The sequence below is a fragment of the Ovis canadensis genome, chromosome 4, assembly GCF_042477335.2.
Source record: "Ovis canadensis isolate MfBH-ARS-UI-01 breed Bighorn chromosome 4, ARS-UI_OviCan_v2, whole genome shotgun sequence".
NCBI classification, from domain to species: Eukaryota; Metazoa; Chordata; class Mammalia; order Artiodactyla; family Bovidae; genus Ovis; species Ovis canadensis.
Genome location: NC_091248.1, coordinates 22,372,294 through 22,396,180, shown reverse-complemented (window position 1 = coordinate 22,396,180; position 23,887 = coordinate 22,372,294). Strand labels below are relative to the sequence as shown.

Below are 23,887 nucleotides of genomic sequence, written 5' to 3'. Positions count from 1 at the left end.
TGGACTGGAACCTGCAGCTAACATGGAGCTTTTAAAGCATTAAGCAGGAGAACAGCACAATTTGTATTTCAGATCCGTCATTGTATTAGAATAGGAGGCAAGCTGTAGGCAGGGACGCCAGTCAGAAGGCTACTGCTGTCCAGACAAGAGAGGCTGAATGCTTACCTCAGCAGCGGGAAAGGATGGAACACAAGGGAACAAGAACCGACCCAAAGCATGGATGTGGGGCACAGACGAATGCGTAGGATGGGGTCATGTTTCTGCCTTCAAAAATCATGTGGCTGTGAAAGCAACCACTGAGATAGGAAAGAGAAAGGATGCCCATTTAGAGAATACAGGAATTAGTAACACAGGTGACCCCTGAACAATTAGGGGTGCCAACACCCTGCTCAGCTAAAAATTTGAGTATAGGGCTTCCCTGGTCGTCCAGTGATAGAGAATCCACCTGAAAATGCAGGGGACACGGGTTCGATCCCTGCTCTGGAAAGACTGCCCCCATGCCGAGGAGCAACGAAGCCCCTGTGCCACAATTACTAAGCCTGTGCACCTACAGCCCGCACTCACGATGTCTGAGCCCTGTGCTCACACTAATGAGCCCGTAAGCAGAGAGCCTGTGGTGACAACTACGGAGCCCATGCACCTACAGCCTGTGCTCACATGGTCTGAGCCCGTGCACCCGGAGCCTGCGCTCACAACTACTGAGCCCATGCACCCAGAGCCTGTGCTCACAAATACTGACCCCGTGCACCTACAGCCTGCGCTCACAACTACTGAACCCGTGCACCTACAGCCTGCGCTCACAACTACTGAACCCGTGCACCTACAGCCTACGCGCACAACTACTGAACCCGTGCACCTACAGCCTGCACTCACAACTATTGAACCCGTGCACCTACAGCCTGTGCCCACAACGTCTGAGCCCGTGCACCCAGAGCCTGTGCTCACAACTACTGAGCCCGTGCACCTGGAGCCTGCGCTCACAACTACTGAGCCCGTGCACCTACATCCTGCGCTCAAAACTACTGAGCCCGTGCACCCAGAGCCTGCGCTCACAACTACTGAGCCCGTGCACCCAGAGCCTGCGCTCACAACTTCTGAGCCCGTGCACCCAGAGCCTGCGCTCACAACTACTGAGCCCGTGCACCTACATCCTGCGCTCACAACTACTGAGCCCGTGCACCCAGAGCCTGCACTCACAACTACTGAACCCGTGCACCTACAGCCTGCACTCACAACTATTGAACCCGTGCACCCAGAGCCTGCACTCACAACTACTGAGCCCGTGCACCTACAGCCTGCACTCACAACTATTGAACCCGTGCACCTACAGCCTGTGCCCACAACGTCTGAGCCCGTGCACCCGGAGCCTGCGCTCACAACTACTGAGTCCGTGCACCCAGAGCCTGCACTCACAACTACTGAGCTCGTGCACCCAGAGCCTGCGCTCACAACTACTGAGCCCGTGCACCCAGAGCCTGTGCTCACAACTACTGAGCCCGTGCACCTACATCCTGCGCTCAAAACTACTGAGCCCGTGCACCCAGAGCCTGCGCTCACAACTACTGAGCCCGTGCACCCAGAGCCTGCGCTCACAACTACTGAGCCCGTGCACCTACATCCTGCGCTCACAACTACTGAGCCCGTGCACCCAGAGCCTGCACTCACAACTACTGAGCCCGTGCACCTACATCCTGCGCTCACAACTACTGAGCCCGTGCGCCCAGAGCCTGTACTCACAACTACTGAGCCTGTGCACCTACAGACTGTGCTCACAACTGCTGAGCCCGTGCACCTGGAGCCTGCTCTCACCACTGCTGAGCCCGTGCACCCAGAGCCTGTGCGCACAACTACTGAGCCCGTGCACCTGGAGCCTGCTCTCACCACTGCTGAGCCCGTGCACCCAGAGCCTGCGCGCACAACTACTGAGCCCGTGCACCTGGAGCCTGCTCTCACCACTGCTGAGCCCGTGCACCCAGAGCCTGCGCGCACAACTACTGAGCCCATGCACCTGGAGCCTGCTCTCACCACTGCTGAGCCCGTGCACCCGGAGCCTGTGCTCACAACTACTGAACCCGTGCACCCAGAGCTTGCGGGCACAACTACTGAGCCCGTGCACCTGGAGCCTGCTCTCACCACTGCTGAGCCCGTGCACCCAGAGCCTGCGCGCACAACTACTGAGCCCATGCACCTGGAGCCTGCTCTCACCACTGCTGAGCCCGTGCACCCGGAGCCTGTGCTCACAACTACTGAACCCGTGCACCCAGAGCTTGCGGGCACAACTACTGAGCCCGTGCACCTGGAGCCTGCTCTCACCACTGCTGAGCCCCTGCACCCAGAGCCTGTGCTCCACAACGAGAGGAGCCACGGCAGCATGAAGCCCAGGCCTAGCCCTCATTCTCCGCAACTAGAGGAAGCCCGCACGCAGCAACAAAGACCCAGCACAGGCAAAAACAGACAAATATATGTCTTAAAAAAATAAATCTGAGTATAACTTGATAATCAGCCCTCTATATCCACAGTTATGCACCCACAGATTCAACCAACAGCATTTGCTTTAAAAACAATCCACATGTGAGCTGTGGTTCAAACCCATGTCATTAGAAGGCCAACTGTACTTGATACACTGAAATCCAGGTGACTACAAGATATAGAAGCAGAAACATCCAGTGGGCAGCTGGATAGACGTAACCATGCTCAGACCCTCTGCTGAAATACCTATAAAAGGGAAGAGACAGGAAACACAGATAAGAAAGTAAAGAATCATGGTTTCCTCAGGGTGTATGATCAGTAATGGGACTGCTAGGTCATATGGTAGCTTTGGTCATATGGTAGCTTTATCTTTAGTTTTTTAAGGAACCTCCATACTGTTCTGCATAGTGATTGTATCAATTTACATTCCCAGCAACAGTGCAAGAGGGTGAATGAACCTAGAGTCTGTCATACAGAGTAAAGTAAGCCAGAAAGAGAAAAACAAATATGAACAAAGATACATGGCATCTAGAAAAATGGTAGTGATGAACCTACTTGCAGGGAAAGAAGAGAGATGCAGACATAGAGAACGGGCTGCGGACACAGGGTGGGAAGGAGAGGGCGGACAGCCTGAGAGAGGCCCTGACATACACTCTACCGTGTGTTCAACAGAGAGCCGTGGGGGCTGCAGCACAGCACAGGGTACTCAGCTGGGTGTCCGTGATGCCCGGAAGACGTGGGGCGCGGGGCTCCAGAGGGAGGGGACGTATGTATACAAATGGCTGATTCACACTGCGGCACAACAGAAATTAACACAGCATTGGAAAGCAATTACACTCCAATCTAAAATAAACTTTTTTTTTTTTTTTTACTTTATTTTACTTTACAATACTGTATTGGTTTTGCCATACATTGACATGAACCCACCACGGGTGTACATGTGTTCCCAAACATGAACCCCCAATAAACTTTAAAAATAAAATAAATTATACAAATAAAAGAAAGCTTACACGAGCTTCTGGAGTGGACAAAAGGGGAAGGAATCAATAGGAAAGGAGGAGAAACCAGAACAGGAAAAAAAGACATATCTTCCTCTCAGGTAGAGAAAAACAGGAAGTATGATTGTAGCAAATAATGTACACGTATAGCAAGGGGCTAATACCTCATGTTGTTAAGGGTTCTAAGAAGGTTGTTATCAGTTGAATTGTGTCTACCAAAAATTCCTATGTTTAAGTCTTAAGTTACCCCAGTCCCTCTGAATGTGATCTGACTTGGAAACAGGGTCACTGCAGATGTAATTAGTTCAATTAAGATGAATTTGTAACAGTAGTCATTTGTGGATGTAAGGGTTAGACCATAAAGAAAGTTGAGCACTGAAAAATTGATGCTTTCAAATTGTGGTGCTGGAGAAGACTCTTGAGAGTCCCTTGGACAGCAAAGAGATCAAATCAGTCAATCCTAAAGGAAATCAACCCTGAATGTTCATTGAAAGGACTAATGCTGAAGCTCCAATACTTTGGCCACCTGATGTGAAGAGCTGACTCACTGGAAAAGACCCTGATGCTGAGAAAGACTGAAGGGAAGAGGAGAAGGGGGCGGCAGAGGATGAGATGGGTAAATAGCATCACCGACTCAATGGACATGAATCTGAGAATAGTGAAGGACAGGGAAGCCTGGCATGCTACAGTTCAGAGGGTCACAGAGAGTCAGACACGATTAGCAACTGAACAATGATAAACCAGAGCAGAGACTGAGTGAGCCCCTAAGTAGAGTGAGCCCCTAGTTCAATATGACTGAGGTCCTTATTAAAAGAAAAGGTGGGGGGATTTGGATACACACCCACTGAGGGAAGATGATGTGAAGACACATGGGAAAGAGGACAATCTACAAGTTAAGAGAGGAAGCCTGGAATAGATGCTTCCTTCACAGCCCACAGAGGGAACCAAAGCTGCCAACACTTTGACTTCAGACTTCTGATCTTCAGAATTGTGAGACAATAAAACGTCTGTTGTTTAAGCCACTGAGTTTGTGGATGTTTTTCTATGGAAACTCTAGCAAACTAATAGAGAGGGAAAGTCATGTAGAAAAGGAAGGAGGGTTGGATGAGGGCGGTTAGAAGGTTTGAGGGGAGTGGAAATGTTTCAGCAGGAAACAGGTCAGCCACACAGTACAAGGCTGTGCACTGCTGCCTCGGGTTCCAGCAAAGAACGGAGACGATAGATTTATTTACAGAGTGATTTCCTCAAGCAGCTTTGGCAGCCACTGCGTAAGAGAGGGAAAGACGCCAGGGCAAAATCGAGAGCTGGCGGAGTAGATTACAAGCAAAGCACAAAGGGGTAAGGCCACTGAGGATACTGTCCAGGGAGTGATATACCACGAGTGAACAGAAAGGAAATAGGGAAGGGAGGATCAGTTGTGGGCTGGAAGAAGGAGGCAAGGTAGGCAGAGGAGGGGTCCTCTGCAAACTGGAAACCAGCATAGAAGAGAAACAAGGAGTATAGCCTCAGCAACAGGGCTGCTGCTGCTGCTAAGTCGCTTCAGTCATGTCCGACTCTGTGCAACCCCATAGACGGCAGCCCACCAGGCTCCCCCGTCCCTGGGATTCTCCAGGCAAGAACACTGGAGTGGGCTAAGGAACCTGTTCCCAAAATTTAGTACTTTACATGAGGAAGTCAGGGAGGCCCGAAGCTGCAACATTGTATACAACACACACATCATTCACAAGACACTGAGAGCTCCAGCTATGAAGACAGTTAGGGTGAAAAAAGAATGCAAAGGCTTCTGCCACCCTCAAAGGATGGAAAAGAATCACCAGGAATATCCCCAAAATATTTGTACCTAACCCCTAGACTCTGGTTCACATTAAAAAAATCACTGCCGTATCTATCATCTTGGGTATTAGAGTTATACCTTTATACAAAATAACAAAAGAGGGACAAGAACTAGAAACTGAGATCAATGTACAATGCCCCATCTATCTCCCAATCTGGGTTGGCTGAATCCAGGTGTGGAACCCTGATATGGAGAAATGACTGTAAAGTTCACATGGATTTTTCACTGTGTGGGGGTTCAGAGTCCCTAACACTGGAAGGAGTCTGAAATGCAGTACTTGGATGCAATCTCAAAAACAACAGAATGATCTCTGTTTGTCTCCAAGGCAAACCATGCAATATCACAGTTATCCAAGTCTATGCCCCAACCAGTAACGCTGAAGAAGCTGAAGTTGAACGGTTTTATGAAGACCTACAGGACCTTTAAAACTAACACCCAAAAAAGATGTCCTTTTCATTATAGGCGACTGGAATGCAAAAGTAGGAAGTCAAGAAACATCTAGAGTAACAGGCAAATTTGGCCTTGGAATGTGGAATGAAGCAGGGCAAAGACTAATACAGTTTTACCAAGAAAATGCACTGGTCATAGCAAACACCCTCTTCCAACAACACAAGAGAAGACTCTACACATGGACATCACCAGATGGTCAACACCGAAATCAGATTGATTATATTCTTTGCAGCCAAAGATGGAGAAGCTCTATACAGTCAACAAAAACAAGACCAGGAGCTACTGTGGCTCAGATCATGAACTCCTTATTACCAAATTCAGACTCAAATTGAAGAAAATAGGGAAAACCGCTAGACCATTTAGGTATGACCTAAATCAAAACCTTATGATTATACAGTGGAAGTGAAAAATAGATTTAAGGGACTAGATCTGATAGATAGAGTGCCTGATGAACTATGGAATGAGGTTCATGACATTGTACAGGAGACAGGGATCAAGACCATCTCCACGGAAAAGAAATGCAAAAAAGCAAAATGGCCGTCTGGGGAGGCCTTACAAATAGCTGTGAAAAGAAGAGAGGCGAAAAGCAAAGGAGAAAAGGAAAGATATAAGCATCTGAACGCAGAGTTCCAAAGAATAGCAAGAAGAAATAAGAAAGCCTTCTTCAGCGATCAATGCAAAGAAATAGAGGAAAACAACAGAATGGGAAAGACTAGAAATCTCTTCAAGAAAATTAGAGATACCACAGGAACATTTCATGCAAAGATGGGCTCGAAAAAGGACAGAAATGGTATGGACCTAACAGAAGCAGAAGATATTAAGAAGAGGTGGCAAGAATACATGGAAGAACTGTACAAAAAAGATCTTCACGACCCAGACAATCATGATGATGTGATCGCTAATCTAGAGCCAGACATCTTGGAATGTGAAGTCAAGTGGGCCTTAGAAAGCATCACTACGAACAGAGCTAGTGGAGGTGATGGAATTCCAGTTGAGCTGTTTCAAATCCTGAAAGATGATGCTGTCAAAGTGCTGCACTCAATATGCCAGCCAATTTGGAAAATTCAGCAGTGGCCACAGGACTGGAAAAGGTCAGTTTTCATTCCAATCCCAAAGAAAGGCAATGCCAAAGAATGCTCAAACTACCACACAGTTGCACTCACCTCACATGCTAGTAAAGTAATGCTCAAAATTCTCCAAGCCAGGCTTCAGCAATATGTGAACCGTGAACTCCCTGATGTTCAAGCTGGTTTTAGAAAAGGCAGAGGAACCAGAGATCAAACTGCCAACATCCGCTGGATCATCGAAAAAGCAAGAGAGTGCCAGAAAAACATCTATTTCTGCTTTATTGACTATGCCAAAGCCTTTGACTGTGTGAATCACAATACACTGTGGAAAATTCTGAAAGAGATGGGAATACCAGACCACCTGACCTGCCTCTTGAGAAATCTGTATGCACGTCAGGAAGCAACAGTTAGAACTGGACATGGAACAACAGACTGGTTCCAAATAGGAAAACGAGTACGTCAAGGCTGTATATTGTCACCCTGCTTATTTAATTTCTATGCAGAGTACATTATGAGAAACGCTGGAATGGAAGAAACACAAGCTGGAATCAAGGTTGCCGGGAGAGATAACAATAACCTCAGATATGCAGATGACATCACCCTTATGGCAGAAAGTGAAGAGGAGCTGAAAAGCCTCTTGATGAAAGTGAAAGAGGAGAGCGAAAAAGTTGGCTTAAAGCTCAACTTTCAGAAAACCAAGATCATGGCATCCGGTCCCATCACTTCATGGGAAATAGATGGGGAAACAGTGGAAACAGTGTCAGACTTTATTTTTGGGGGGCTCCAAAATCACTGCAGATGGTGACTGTAGCCATCAAATTAAAAGACGCTTACTCCTTGGAAGAAAAGTTATGACCAACCTAGATAGTATATTCAAAAGCAGAGACATTACTTTGCCGACTAAGGTCCGTCTAGTCAAGGCTATGGTTTTTCCAGTGGTCATGTATGGATGTGAGTTGGACTGTGAAGAAGGCTGAGCACCGAAGAATTGATGCTTTGAACTGTGGTGTTGGAGAAGACTCTTGAGAGTCCCTTGGACTGCAAGGAGATCCAACCAGTCCATTCTGAAGGAGATCAGCCCTGGGATTTCTTTGGAAGGAATGATGCTAAAGCTGAAACTCCAGTACTTTGGCCACTTCATGCGAAGAGTTGACTCATTGGAAAAGACTCTGATGCTGGGAGGCATTGGGGGAAGGAGGAGAAGGGGACGACAGAGGATGAGATGGCTGGATGGCATCACGGACTCGATGGATGTGAGTCTGAGTGAACTCTAGGAGTTGGTGATGAACAGGGAGGCCTGGCGTGCTGCGATTCATGGGGTCACAGAGAGTCGGACACGACTGAGTGACTGAACTGAAGTGAACACTGGAACTGTGAGTAATAGAGGGAGTATATCTCAACATAATAAACAGCATATATGACAAGCCAAAGCTATCATGCTCAATGGTGAAAGTTTTCTCTCTCAAATCAGGAACAAGAAAAGGACAGCGCTTTTCACCTCTCTTATTCAAGAAAGTACTGAGAGTCCTAGCCAGAGCAATTAGGCAAGAAAAAGAAATAAAAAGCATTAATTGGAAACGACATAAACCTGTCACTGTTTGCAGGTGACATAATGCTAGATATGGAAAACTAAAGATTCCACCAAAAAACTGCTAGAAGTAATAAACGAAGATGTCCCTGGAGGCCTAATGGTTAAGAATCAGCCTGCCAATGCAGGGTGCATGGGTTCAACCCCTGGTCCAGGAGAATTAATTCCACATGCCTCAGGGCAACTAGACTCATGTATGACTACTAAACCCATGTGCCGAAACCTGAACACCCTAGGGCCCATGCTGTGCAACAAAAGAAGCTGTTGCAATAAGGAGCCTGCACACTACAACTCGAGAGCTGCAGCTAGAGAAACTAATCGCCCTGCTCACTGCAACTAGAGAAAGCCCACACACAGCAACAAAGACCCAGCACAGCCAAAAACAAAAATAAATAATTTTCAAAAATTAAGAATGAATAAATTCAGTAAAGTTTCAGAATGCAAAACTCAATGCCCAGAAATCTGTTGTTTCTATATACAAATAATGGACTATCAGAAAGTCACACTAAGAAAATAATTCACTTTACAACTTAATCATGAATCTAAAATATCAAGGAATAACTTTAACCAAGGAGGTGAAAAACACCTGTACGCTGATAACGATAGGACACTGATGAAAGAAAGAAATGGAAAGATATTCCATGCTCATGACTGGAAGAAATAATATTGTTAAAATGTCCACATCATCCAAAATAGCAAATAGAATCTAATTTCACAGTTCTCATAGGAACAGTGTAAACAATTCCAAAATCTGTATAAAACCACAAAAGACCCCGAATCGCCAAAGCAATCTTGAGAAAAAAGAACAAAACTGGAGGCATCATGCCCCAGATTTCAAGCTATATTAAAAAGCCACAGTAACCAAAACAGTATGGCATAAAATGAGACACATAGGTAAGCGGAACAAAATAGAAAGCCCAGAAATCAACTCACACGTATATGGTCAGTTAACGCACAAAGGAGCCAAGAATATACACTGGGGAAAGGACACACTAATAGTGCTGGGAAAACTGGATAACTGTATGCAAAAGAGTAAAACTAGACCTCTATCTTATCCCATACCCAAAACAATAACTCAAATGGATTAAAGACTTGATTATAAGACCGGAAACCCTAAAACTTCTAGATGAAAACACTGGCAGTAAGCTCCGTGACGTCAATCTTTACAATAATTTTTGGACCTGACACCAAAAGCAAAAATAAATAGCTTCTGCACAGCAAAAGAAACTATCAACAAGGCATATCAACAAGGCAACTGGATTATAGAAAGAATTGCAAAGGCAATCCACTGAATGGGAGAAAATATTTGCAAATAGTGTATCTGGTAAGGGATTACTATCCGAAATATGTAAAGATGTAATACAGCTTAACGGCAAAAACCAATTCTATTTTAAAAATGAGCAGAGAATCTGAACAAACACTAAAGAAGACATATACACATGACCAACAGATGTACTGTAGAGCCCTGTGACTACAGTTAATAGTGCTGTACTAAACATTTGAAAGTTTCTAAGAATAAATCTTAGAAGTTCTCACCACAAGAAAAAAAATTTCTGTACCTATGTATAGGGACAGATGTGAACAAAGACTTATTGTGGTGATTACTTTGCAGCATGTACAAACACGGAATCATTATTGAAACTAATACAATGTACTATAAGTTAATAAAGAAAGAAGGAAAGTAAGGAGGGTTAGAGGGAGAAAGGGAAGGGAAGGAAAAATTGAAAATTCTTCCAAAGAAATCCACATTTCTTTTTCTCCTCTTTCTGTTCAAAGTCAAACATTTACAAGACCTACAGAAATACTCTACATGAATAAGGGAGTAGCTACCACGCTCCCCCTCTAGGCACTCTAGAGAAAGCCACTCCTCGAGATAAGGCACTCTCCAGCTCATAAACGCGGAGGAAGGAGTCGCCACACCTCGCGCATATCTAAGAATTGCACCCGGCCCCCAGATTCCAAGGCTCACATCTTAACTGGATTCCAGTGGACTGTTTGAGTTCCCCAACTCCCACAGGAGAAGTGGAAGACCACGAAAGGAATTCAAGAAAACTCCTACCATTATAATCTGAAAACGATCATACAAAAACTTAGTGATTTCTTGTTTCCATAAGCACCGATCTAGTGCACATTTCAGATCTTGGTAAAACTGTAATTTTATGTTGACTGTTTTGCAGGATTCCGTGCTGCACTGACAGAAGAAAGCAACCTGAAGATCACAGTCTTACTCACTGGTTTCACAAATGAGAACACTGAGTCCTGGGTCAAGTAAATACCTGCACAAATAGCTAGGAAGTGGCAAATGAGAGTCCATGTTGGCTGACCCTGGGATGAACTTTCTCTTCATTTGCAACATATATTCACTCATATTCAATAGATATTTTTTGAACATTAACCACATGCAAGACACAGTGGAACTACAAAACTGAACGCAGGCAGTCATGCCTTCAGGGAATCTAAAATATGGTGGTTTTTAGAGAGTAGTTTTACAGGCTTAATACGCAAATCATCACATGCAGGCTTTGAAAGTTTAAGGGAATATCTGAAAATAATTCTCCTCATAGCCCTAATACTTACCTTTGAATTTAATCTTTCCATCCTCCTTGTAGCCCCTTCCACTACAGAAGGCAGAGGTCATGGTAAGATCATCAATAATGACGGCAATGATGAAGACAAGGACAGTGACAGGATGAAATGGAAGACATTTACTATGTGCCAGTGGCTCTCCTGGAATCTTTACACACTTAGCTTATCTAACCCTCCCAATATGAGCTTCCCTGGTAGCTCAGATGATAAAGAATCTGCCTGCAGTGCAGGAGACCCGGGTTCGATCCCTGGGTCAGGAAGATACCCTGGAGAAGGGAATGGCAATCCACTCCAGTATTCTCGCCTGGAGAATCCCCTGGACAGAGGAGCCTAGCGGGCTACAGTCCATGGGGCTGCAAAGAGTCAGACACGACTGAGTGACTAACACACACACACAATCCTCCCAATAACCTTAGGAAGGAGGCACTATCACATCTCTATTTTATAAAAGGCCTGGGGAGAGGAAGTTGATTGCCCTTGAAAGTGTGGTTGATCTGGGCTTCAGGCTTGTCTTGACTCATCCTGTCTCCCAGGCTCCTGGCCCTGGGTCCTCCCCTGACTAAAGGAAAATCACCTGTTCCCCCGTCCCGGACCTCAGTTCCTCCACCTTTGAAACAATGAAGTCAAGCACCTGATTTCCAACGTCTCCTCAAGATGGAACCTTCCGTGATTTACTTACTTAAGGTATCTATCCAATCTCTTTCCTGCAGCAGAGGAAAAAATTGGCTGTATAAAAGTTAAGGATAGGGGTTCCCTGGTGTCTCAGTTGTCAAGAATCCGCCTGCCGATGCAGGAGACACAGGTTCAGTCCCTGATGCCAAAGAGCAACTAGGCCCGTGCGCCACAACTGGTGAGCCTGTGCCCTAGAACCACCTGCCACAGCTGCTGCAGCCCCGCACCCAGAGCCTGGATTCTGCGGCAAGGAAGCCACCCCAGCGAGAGGCCCCTGCACCATGCCTGCGGAGAAACTTGCACGGCAAGGAAGACCCAGCACAGCCAAAACTTAATTAAGCAGTCAGTTCTTTTCTAAAAAAAGCTAAGGCTAATTTTACCCCAAACTGCAAAATCCAGACGCTCAGCTATGCAGAGGTGTGGGGGTAAGGTAGGGCACGAAGTTACAGGTTTCACTCATACGTCCTGAACTTCCATCTAGGTTCCAGCCTCAGGTGTTTTTGAAAGCTGATGTCACCACCACGTGGCAGAATAACACACAATCATTCATGGTATTTAAACAAGACAACAGGTTTTTTTAATTTTTAACAAAAATTAGGTGTCATCTGTAAAAGTACTCAAAAATAGAGGTTGAAAAGAAAGTGGGATAGAATATATGGGCTATAGTTTGGGGGGCAGACAAGCTTGAAGCCCCAGATCAACCACACTTCCAAGGGCAATCAACTTCCTTTCCCCAGGCCTTTTATAAAATAGAGATGTTTTTGTTTGTTCTTTACACAAGAAAAGAGCGAAGACATTTAATAGCAGATGTAATTGAATAATAGGATTAGGGAGGTCTTTCTTCTCTTTTTCCTTATTTTTTTTTTAATGTAAACTTAAATTACCTCCATTATTAGAGGGGCGAGTTTTCTTTATACAGAAAAGGCGCTCAATATTCTCACACTGATTTCTTCCGAGAAGAAAGAAAACACTCTCCGGAAAACATCTTGGTTAACACTGCGGAAATTCCAGAAAGACAGGTTTCAAGGAGAATAGCATTATGACCCACTATGGATGGGAAAGAAAAGACTCCTTTATTGCTTCAGGTCTAGAATCACTCAATTTCACAGCATATCTCAGGAATGTTGGCAGGGAAAGCTGCTTTGGAGTTCAGGGACACGCAGCTTGTAGAGCTTGCTGTTCACTCACTCAGCCGTGTCCGACTCGTTGCGACCTCATGGACTGTAGCCCACCAGGCTCCTCTGTCCATGGGATTCTCCAGGCAAGAATACTGGAGTGGGCTGCCACTTCCTCCTCCAGGGGATCTTCCCAAACCAGGGATCGAACCCATTTCTCCTGCATCGGCGGGAGCATTCTTTACTGCTAAGCCCCCTGGGAAGCCATGTGTAGAGCTGGACCCAGTGGGAAAAAAGAACAGGCGCAACAGACGAAGTGGCAGACCATGAGAGCCTGACGTCTCGGGCACCCCTGGCCTGGGGCAGGCTCTCCCTGAGTGCCCCTGTCCTGCATCACAGCCAGCGACATGGCCCGGGGAACTCTCCCTTAGCACATGTGGCCTTTCCTCTCTGAAGCACTGCAGCACAGGGGGTCGGGTAGCTTCTTTCACGGAATCTGCAACTGTTAAAACAAATCAAACCACAACCAAACTCATCTAGTCTTCCATCAGGCTACAAGATAAGTACACTGTGTAAATACATATGTGTTCACACATAAACATACTGTGTGTGTGCATGTGTGTGTGTGTGTGTGTGTATGTGTGTAAAGGGATAGGCTACCCACTCCAGTATTCTTGGGCTTCCCTGGTGGCTCAGATGGCAAAGAATCCACCTGCAATGCAAGACCTGGGTTCCATCCCTGGTTTGGGAAGGTCCCCCGCAAGAGGGCATGACAACTCACTCCAGTATTCTTGCCTAGAGAATCCCATGGACAGAGTGCTTGGGGTTGCAAAGAGTCAGACATGAGTGAGCACAGATACACACACACACACACACACACACACACACACACACGGCCCCGTTTACAACATAGATCAATGACAGTGGCTTTAGATGGCAACAATGAAACACTTCACTCTACAGAGCTCTTGAGAATATTCTGGAAACACATTATTTGTCTAGTGATTCCCACAGATACTGTCAAAAATTCTGAAAGAGTACAACTGAAAAATCACATTCAGAGTGCTATTAATTACATAGGAAGCCCCTGCCTTTCTGGAACAATGCTACTTTGCATCAAGTAGATAAAGACAGATCTGATAGGCAAAGAATAAGAAAACTAGAACAAGAGAAGACAGCACCTCCTCTGGGAGCCTGACAGACAATATGTGGCGTCAACATCACATCCCGCCCTCATTGGGAGCAGTGGGACCCGACCTGCCAACAGCTCCAGACTTGCCCTGGGCACACACATCACACTGGGCTTCACCAGCACCACCATCAGCAGCGAAGCAACGAAACAACAAAACAAGGCTTGCAGGAGTCTTGTGTTCGCTTATCAATTTCAAAAGACACATTTCTGTTGACTGATAAGAAAATTCAATCTGAACAGTTATTTAAAATTGGAAAATACAATGTAACTAAATAAAAAGATGCCATCGCTTGTTTGTTTTTCTAAGGCATTTTTTTTGATTGTTTGCTTCTAAGTGCAAAGTTGACACCTCCTGAGTTTACCTGGCAGTAATCAAACACTTCTAATATTAGATAAAGAAATTTAACCTACCTCTTCAAAGGTGGTGTCCTCTTTCTTCAAGGCTATAAAATAAAAGGGGAAAGGAAACAATTATTGTGAAACATCTCAAAGAGGCCAACTGTCTAAGTTCTAGGAAATAAAAAAAAAGTAGTATGGTGTTTCCATTTCAGAAAGTAAAATTGTACCCCAATCTGAATAACAATGTTATGATACAAATATGAAAACTGCAAATGATGGAACTGCACAGCACGCATCTTTGTGAAGCACTTTCATAAATATGTAAATGAAACTACACTCCCAACTATGGAAAAGAAGTAGGCATAGCTTTCCTCTAGTCTCCTTTAGCAGAAAAAAGTTTTAATCAAAGTATAAAGGATTCAAAAAGGAATCTTAAAGAAACTTCCCCTTAAACTTCTGTTTACTCGTCTACCATTATGCAGGGGGTGGCTGGACCTCCCAAACCAATTGTCAGGAAGTCACCGACTCTGCACAGGGCCCCGAATGAGATTCTCATACTGACAGAAGTTTAAGTTTGGTGATGAAAGATAAGATGTGCAAAATAAGCACTGCAGAAACATAATTCAAACATTCTCAACATCACTCTTCTAACAGGGTATCACCAAAGGAAATAATACATTTGGGGTGTTTCATAGGAACAAGCAAATACTTGAAATTTACTTGAAATATTTATACCCTCAGAACAGGCATTTAATTACTCAGAAGAGAAAGAGAAGTATTTCATGTTTAGCTGACAAACACCTAGGTCCTTAAATGCTACAATTATTTAGAATGTTTGAGATTAAAAAGAATGCACAAAGGAGAAAATTTAACGGAAATCATGAGTTGGAGAAACGTTTCAGATGTACACAACTGTGCATAGGGGCTTACTGGTCTATACTCTAAAGTTTGATTCAGGCTGAATAGAGTAGAAACTAGAAAATCTTTAACACCCAGACTGGACTATTTCCTTCTTGCCACCTAAGTCTTACCAATTCCTCCAACCTTCTGGATAAAGGGCTGGGATCTATAGGTAGAAAGAAAAGGAGGAAAGAGAAGGAAGAATTGCAGGTGTATTTTCTAATATATAAAGAGAAGGAAGCCAGATAATCTCCCGTATACACTATTCTCAAACCCAGGACACCACAGGGGAGCATATTTTAAGACCAAGAAGTCTACCCCTTCATCGAACACTTCATTACTAAATTGACACCTTGCACTGTTTCTTTTAAACACCGAATCCCTTCCCTGAAGAGCAATTAGTGGCAACAAAAAAGCCCAATTAAAGTTGTCTTTGCCAAATATTTATCAGGTCACTGATGAAACTCTGACCTAAACAAGCATACAACATCTCGTTATTGATTACATTCCCTGATTGTCATTAATTATTCATGTAAATACAAACTCACAACTGTCTTCAAGGATATCATGGAATAACAAGCATATTACATTTTTCTGGGTTAACAAAGGGGTATAGATCAAGCCATCTAACAAAATCAGATATTCTACTCAGTCCTCTGCTCAGACCCTGCTCCCTCCAGAAGTCTTTCCATGATCTCACTAAGACTAAAATGGTATCCCTCCTATGTTCTGCAACAGCGAATGATTCTTCCTGGTAGAATTTGTCAATGCTCATTCACTGGCCTGTCTTCTCTTACAGTCTTTGAGGGATAGGAATCAGTATCAATGGTCACTGACTCTGAACACCAGCACAATATCCAGCACACAGAAGGTACTCAATAATTATTTGTGAAATTAATGAGCTGTACTTCAAGGGCAAAAGAATAGCATCTCACCCTTTGAGATACATTAAGTTTTGGCATATGAAAACCAGGTACTATTGTCTCTTATGAAAGAATCCAGGTACTACTGTCTCTTATGAAGAATCATAGATATAAATTCCATATCACAGTTTTCAAAGTAAAGTCTTTTGAAACTGCATGGGGAAGGGGAGGATATGGTGCAAAAGTTCAATTCTTCATGTGAACCTTTAACCTTACATTTCTCTTTTTGACAGAATGGATTTATCAAGTGACAGCTGGACTCTAAAATTACACTCTTACAGAACAAGGTAACAAACCCCCAATTTCAACATAACCACAGCCTCTTCCTTTCTTTCAGTTATCTCATAAACTTCATCTTTTAAAGAAATGATATACATAGGGTTCATCTCAAATATCACAGAGTATAAACTTCCTTTCTCAGGGAGATAATCCAAGTAAGTGGGAAGAAATGCATTCAAACGAATATGAAGAAACATCAGTTCAACCTTAACCTCACATTAGGTATTACAGAAAGCCTTTCTCCTTCTAAGCAGTCATCTGAAAATAAAAGAAACAAGGAAAGAAAAGAGGAAATGGATTTTAATATTTAAACAATCAAGTTCCCATTTGTCTCTATTTATGCTAAACTAATTTTAACTGAGACAACTATAGTAATTCCTAACTAACACTATTTAGCAAAAAACCATAAACATTCACTACTGAAATCAATGGATGACTTTGAAATTCAATTACACCCATCTTACAAAAGAACCGTAGCTGCGTCACTCCCTGGCAAATGTCATAAATTAGAGTGTTATGGCTTGAAAGCCAGTGTGTTTTATTAGACCTTTTATAATTGAGTAATCTCAGATCAGCTGTATTTGAAGTGGGTAGTGACAAAGTTGGCTGATCTTGCATGTGCAAGTAAATTAAACATTAGCAGTGTCACTGATATATAGTTAGAGCTATTATTATTAATCTTTTATAATAATGGATGATTAATCCATAATTAATGAAAATCACAGACTTTCAAAAACTGTCCTCATTTTCTGTAGATGATTACTAATTTCTCATGGCTAAACAATGATACTATATATTTTACCATATAACAAACTATACTTTTGAATCATACTAAAAAGCAAAATAAAGTCAGTATGTTTATTTCAAAACCCATAGTAGATTGGTTAAAGGGAATGAGCATACTGAGACGTTGAATTACTCAGCGGGAATAAATCATTCACTCTTTGATCTCCTCAAGAAGTACCAAAGAACAAAGGAAGAAGATAGAGGAGATAAACTGAGAAATCAGAAGGAACAGTCACAGCCTCCAGGATCAGTCTTCACCCTGGGACAGATATTCACTGGATAGCTTATGTATTTTATCTAATCCAATCTTCATAACGGCCTTAAGAAAGCTGACAGATGAGGACTCTGGGATTTAGGGAAATTCTGCTAGTTGGCCAAGGCACACAGCAGGCAACAGAAATGGGATTCGAACCCAGATCAGCATAACTCCCAAACCCATCCATTTTTCAGGGTAACTCAGCCCTCAGGTCAACGGCCACTTCTTTTCTCTTGCTTTCCACCGGAAGATCCATATGTCAGGATGGTGTAATCACTGACATAACACATTAGGAACATCTATGGAGTCTTCAATCCCATACAACACAGGACATCTTATGCTTTACTTAACTAAGTGCCAATAACAAAGTGACTCGAAAAGCAAGCTCAGAGATGAGGGACCTGTCCAAGGTTACTCCACTACAACTGATGACACGGGAAGCCCCAATCCACCTGACGCACAGCCCCTACCTTTAATCTATACTCTAGGTAATCCCACAGTGACGCTTCAACTCGACAGCCTCCTGTACCTTAAAAATCCTTAAATAACGGGATCGATTTCACTGCTTTTTGATTCTGCAAATAAAACTTTAAAAAATATGTAGATAACAAAGACGTCTCTTCTGTAACGCTACTTCTAATGAATGTCTTGAGCTTGGTGTACTATCAGAGTCACTCTTTATCTCCTTTCACAGTATTCCAGAATGAGATTTGCTATTCAGAATCGTGACCCTCCACCAATACAATAATCAGGTATGTTCAAAGCACTGTACTGCTTCTGAAAAGGAGCAGGTGAAAATCTACCAGAACTTAGAAAACATTTTCACAAGAGTTGGAATCAAAAGGAGCCCCACATCACTAAATCTCTGTAAGCTATAAAATCCAATTAACAACAACATCACATTTGCCAGCATTGTAGTTAATCCAAATTTTACTGATTGTCGATCAAAACCTTGAAATTATTTAAACATAAGGAATTTTTATATTAATGTCCTTGGCTTCTTACTGAGACTCAATTGCAATGAATTATTTAACACAAAACTGGTGGGGTTCCAACAGAGTCATTAGCATTAGTAAATATACACTTGTGCCTTTTAGAACAGGGCTTAATGGGCTCCAGAATCTGCCTCTGTGATAGTTTGGGTAGGGGGCTCAAACATCCTTCTTAATAATGCACAGCGACTCAACACCTTGCTCTCTCACACTTTTCTTGGCTTCAAACTTCATTTGAATGCAAGGGCTCTTCATAGGCATCCCTAACTCATAAAACTGCAAATACCCAATACACAAAATAAATAAACCAGGGCTAAATATTGGTTTCATACCATAACTTTATGGTCATCTTGGGAAAGTCTATGTATACCATACGAAATTTTTTAAGTTAGAAGACAACAAAGAAATCTAGATTTAAAACATGTTTTGACTTGAGGGAAGTTTGCCTATTTCACGATGCACTTATACCACTATTTTTAAATGAATGGATGGAAGGACAAGGACAATACTCAGATGCATGAAGCACCTTATGTTTAATTTCCATTAACACCTTCATTAACATGATGACATGTTAAACACGTGAAACAAAGGCTAGAGGGACTCAAAAGGCTTCTTAGGGACTCTGAGGTATTATTTTTAGTACTTGTACCATTTTCCTGCTGAAAACAGTTGCCTGTGTAAATGAAAGTTCAGATGTTAGAAAAGGTAGCCGCCGATGTAAGGTTAAAGGGGGGTTTTATGGCCAACCCTAGAAATCGAAGCAACCCATTCCACGTGACACCGTTGTCAGCCTGTTATAGTCTGTGACACGGATTTATTCTTAAATGTCCCAAATATTTCTCGGTCGGCTATCTGTCGGTCAATTGGCCGGCTGATTTAAAGACAATAGCCCTGGAGCTCCAGTATATGGAAGAAGTTTGGGAGACTCACTCCTAAAATGTTCAGACAGGTTCACAGCGCGCTTTTCTCTGCAGCAATGGAAAGATTCAGAGAACTCGGGACTCAACAACCAAATCTCGCTTTCGAGGACCCGAAGTACCGAACAAAAGATCCCAAGGTATCTGTCCCACTTCTCTTTAGGCTGGATGTTAAACAATACCACGGCACAAACTCAACATTTCACCAATTCCCAAAGTTAAATTATTGACTAATACTAATACCAAGGCCTGAGAGCAAAAAAAAAAAAAAGAGTGACCCAGGCGGCCGCGCAGCTGGGAGCGCAGCCGGGGACCGAGCGTGCCCTCGCCTGTCCCCCGCGGGCGCGAAGGCAGGAGCGCTAGCGGCGAGGAGAGGGAACCCAAGTCTTAGGCTTAAAATCATGCAGAAGCGAACCCTCCGATCATGAGGGGAAGAGGCGTCCCTCCTTTTTGCCGTCGCCCTCCCCCAGGTCCCGGGCACTGTTGCCCCCACCCTTCGCGCGCAGCGCACCCACGCCAGTCCCGGGTGGCCCCTGAGCCGCTAGTGCCAGAGGCGCGGGGCCGAAGGCGCCGGGCCGGGTGCCCGGGGCAGCACGCCACTTACCAATGCGGCTGAAACTATCCGACAAAGTTCTCCGCAACTTCTTCATCTTGCCGATCTTCTCGGCCGGCTGCGGCTCAATGAGGTCGCACATCTGGGCGACACGGGGCTCGGGCAACTTCCCCAAACTGGTCCAGAGCGGAGCGCAGACAACGGCGAGGGCGCGCGGCGCGGCGAAGGCGGCGCCTCCTCCGCCTCCTGCACCTCCTCCACCTCCTCCTCGGACCCGGAGGCGAAGCGCAGGGCCGGGGAGGCGGGCGAGGAGCAGCAGGCTCGGCTCGGGCCTGGGCCGCGGCTGCACGGGCGGGGGCGTTCTACGTGGTGCCGGGGGCGGCCGCGGTCGCCGCCGCCGCCGAGGTGGCCCCGCGCCGCGCCGCCGCCGCCCAGCTCATTTTCCCTCCTTTGTAACCGAGAGAAGCGCGGCCGGCGGCCGGCGGTGGGGGCGGCGCGGGCGGAGGCGGGCCGGGGGCGGGCCGGGGGCGAGGTGCGGGCGCCCGGGCTGGGGGGCGGGCGCCGAGCGCGCGGGGCGCGGGCGGGGAGAAGTTCTCAGCGCCGAGTTTCGGGCGCTCGGGAGGGAAAGCCGCGGCGCGGACCCGCCAGCCGCCCCGCCCTCAAGCCCCTCCCGCCTCCGCCGCCGCCTCGGCCCCGCCTTCCCCCTGGCGCAGGCCCCCGGGGCGCGGGACCCCGGCGCGACCTCGGCCCCCGGCCCGGAGCCCGCGTTCCCTGCCGCCCTCCGCCGCCCGCCCGCGCCCCCGCGCGCCTCCCCCGGCGGCCGGCCCGGCCCGCGCGGTCCAGGACCCCGGCCGGCGGAGGAACGCGATCGGGCGAGGCTGGGAACCCGGGCTCGCGCTGTGGGGAGGCCCCGAAAGGAAAGGGGGTGAGGCTGGATCGTTTATCCCAGCGGGTTTGTCCCTGCCGCGATCGCCTGCAAGAGGGGGGGTAGAGGTGGGGGTTGGCTGAGATCGCTTCCTCTTGGTCCGAGGAGTGGAAGAGCCTCGGGGATGCACCCAGGTTTGACGGTGACTTTTTATTTTTCTTCAGTTTGACAAGGAAACTGTGAAGCGAAAGAACTAAACAGGAAGGTGGGCCCCTTTTTTTAGGAGAGTCAAGTGCAAAAGCAGAAGCTTCAAGTGTTAAACTCCCCAGGCAGGGCAGGGCTGGTGGTCTGTTCCCTTCATCCCCCGTCACGCTGAGTGACAGACGGTAATGTAGACGCGGCTGATTCCTGATATGAATACCCAGTTCTATAGTAAGTAGCAAGCAGAAGGCCTCAGTCTATTTACCATTTTTAGAATATGGTTCCAAATTGAAAGGCTTAGAGGCAAAAAATAAAAAATAAAAAAATTCAGACCTCCACTTCCCCAATCTCAAAACAAGAATTTTAAAAGAGGAGTTCGGGCTTTATAAAATCCCAGAAACTACAGTTCAGTCAGCAGACACACATCATCTTCGTCCTGAAGCTGGGCTCCAAAAGTCTGTTTCCCAAGGGAGAGAGAAGGAAGATGGGGGAAAGGCCTGACTGTTGATTTCGGGCCAGCAAACTCCTTATGAATAGAAATGTAGTAATCTTGAGTCATCTGGCTATGAAAGTAATAGTTTGTGAGCATGTGACAATGCTATTTGGTTTAAAGGAAGTTTTAGGGAGTTTATGTTTTATTAATAGACTTTTATCTGAAAACAAAAACTAGCCCCCTGCCTTCCTTAAATTGTGAGGAGGAACACTTCGATTTGTTCTGCTCTGCCCTGAGCACATTATAGGGTCTTGATAAATGGCGACTGATAAAAGACAGGAAATCAACCCAAGTGGGGAGCAGAGGAGGGTGGGGAATTCCTTGAGAAAGTTACACTGATGAGTTAAAATGGATGTTGGGTCCTGGTGCCTCTAACTAGACGTTACTGAGAGCACCAAGTGTGGCCTCAGACAGGAGAAGGTTTGACTTTTGCCACTACGTCAGGTCAGTTGGGGAGAAAGGTAGCAGCAGGTTTGAATGAAAAGTCTAAAGCCACCAATCAAAATACGGATGGGTTGTACCTGTCAGTCAACAGCGATGAAGTAGTCATTAACTGAATGGACTCTGACAACTGTGCCCCTGTGGCTAGCCTATTAATCCTATTATTCACTCTGACAATGTTGTGTGTGTGTGTGTGTGAATGCTTATATATATATATATGTATATACATGTATATAATTCATATTCTCTGTTTTACCTTCCCAGTATTTAGTATCATTGACTTTTTAAAAGATCAGCTTCTTCTTGAATAAATTATGGTGTATGTAGTCTATGGTATAGTAGGTAAACATTTTTAAAAATGAAATAGATCAATATGTGTGGATGTATAAATATGTCTTGGGTTAGTGAAAAAAATTATATGTACCATTAACCCATTTTCATAGTTATAAGAAAAAATAAACATATATAGGTTTCTAAATGCTTAGGAAATTTCAGAAGAGGAACAAAAAGCTGAGTGTGTATACTCAGGATAGAGAGAATGTTTTCTTTGCACTTTGTACCCTTAAATATAATTTAAATGCTTTACCCCCCAAATGCATTAATTTTATAATAATAGAAATAATAATTTAAAACATAAACATAATATTTACTACATTTTTATGTATCCCACTCCGAAAAAATTTCACCTAACTGTGATGCTATATCTTGCAGGAGAAACAGTTGTTAGTAGTGGACCATGTAAAGCCTGGCAAGTATGAAAAATCAGCTTCCCAATATATCTGCTTCTTTCACTGGTTATAAATTAAAATGGCTAATTTCAAAGAAATTGTGATATTAAAAAGGAAATTTTAACTGGATGCTTTTAAGATATGTACACTTAAGTTATAGGATTCAACTTTTTTGACTGTGCTGCCCAGCTTTCAGAATCTTAGTTCCCAGACCAGGACTAGCACTGTGCCGTCTGCATCGAAAAACCCCGAGTCCTGACCACTGGACCACCAGGCATTCCCAGACTCAACTCTTGGTATGGTTATTTGTTCCATATTTGCCTTCATTTTAGAGTAAGTTCCCCAAGGGCTAGGGCCTTGGGTGGTGTTGTTTAGTCACTAAGTGATATCCAACTTTTTTGTGACCCCATGGACTGTAGGGCCCTCGATATGAAAGGTATAATACCTGTTTCATAGTGGATGTGAATTAAATATTTGTCATGGCTCAGACAGTAAGAAGTCTGCCTGCAGTGCTGGAGACCAAGGTTCAATCCCTGGGTAAGGAAGACCCCCTGGAGGAGGAAATGGCAGCCCACTCCAGTATTCTTGCCTGGGAAATCCCATGGACGGAGGAGCCTGGGGGGTCTACAGTCCAAGGGGTCCCCAAGAGTCAGACACAATTGAGCAACTAATACTTTCTTTTACTTTTCACTTTCAGATGAATTCAGAATGTATTGCTGCCACTGAGAAGTTACGTGTTGTCCTCAGAAACAAAGATGACTCTCCAGCATCTGTATGGCATATGTATTTTCAGAGGGAGAATGGATCTGTGCCAGTTCTCTGTTTGAACTTCTGGTTAAGAAGGTTATAGTTTTGGCTGGCCTGAATTAAAGGTGTAGTGTCTGCCTATAAACAGATAAGCTTACTGAGGGGCTGAACCCAGCATGGGTGGAACTGAATCAAATTCATCAGTTAAAGCATGTATGTGTATTAACTTGCTCAGTTGTGTCTGGCTCTTTGTGACCCTGTGGACTATAGCCCACCAGGCTCCTATGTCCATGGGATTCTCCAGGCAAGAATACTGGAGTGGGTTGCCATGCCCTCCTCCAGGGGATCTTCCCGACCCAGGGATCAAAGGGTATTAGTTAGGCCTCCAGTAATTCCAGCAGGTGGCTGGAGACCCAGGACTCATGGGTTCTCATCCCTACTCTATCCCCAGATGCTGTGTGGCCTTAGACAAGTGACTTGCCCACTTCGTTATCTA

At 45.0% G+C, this 23,887-nt stretch overlaps 1 protein-coding gene across 3 annotated transcripts in view; it reads right to left on the bottom strand.

Moving 5' to 3' along the window:
• CDK14 (cyclin dependent kinase 14) overlaps positions 1-20,588 on the bottom strand; it is a 720,213-nt gene extending 699,625 nt beyond the window's left edge. For all 3 annotated transcript variants that reach the window (XR_011256569.1, XM_069587335.1, XM_069587336.1), the window contains exons 1-2: positions 19,968-20,588; positions 14,383-14,414 (exon numbers count right to left, since the gene is read on the bottom strand). Coding sequence is in view for 2 of the 3 variants with exons in the window: in XM_069587335.1 (XP_069443436.1) it covers positions 14,383-14,414; positions 19,968-20,058 (123 nt within the window). In the remaining variant the exon portion in view is untranslated. The remainder of the gene's footprint in view (positions 1-14,382; positions 14,415-19,967) is intronic.
• Positions 20,589-23,887: the final 3,299 nt, after the last annotated feature.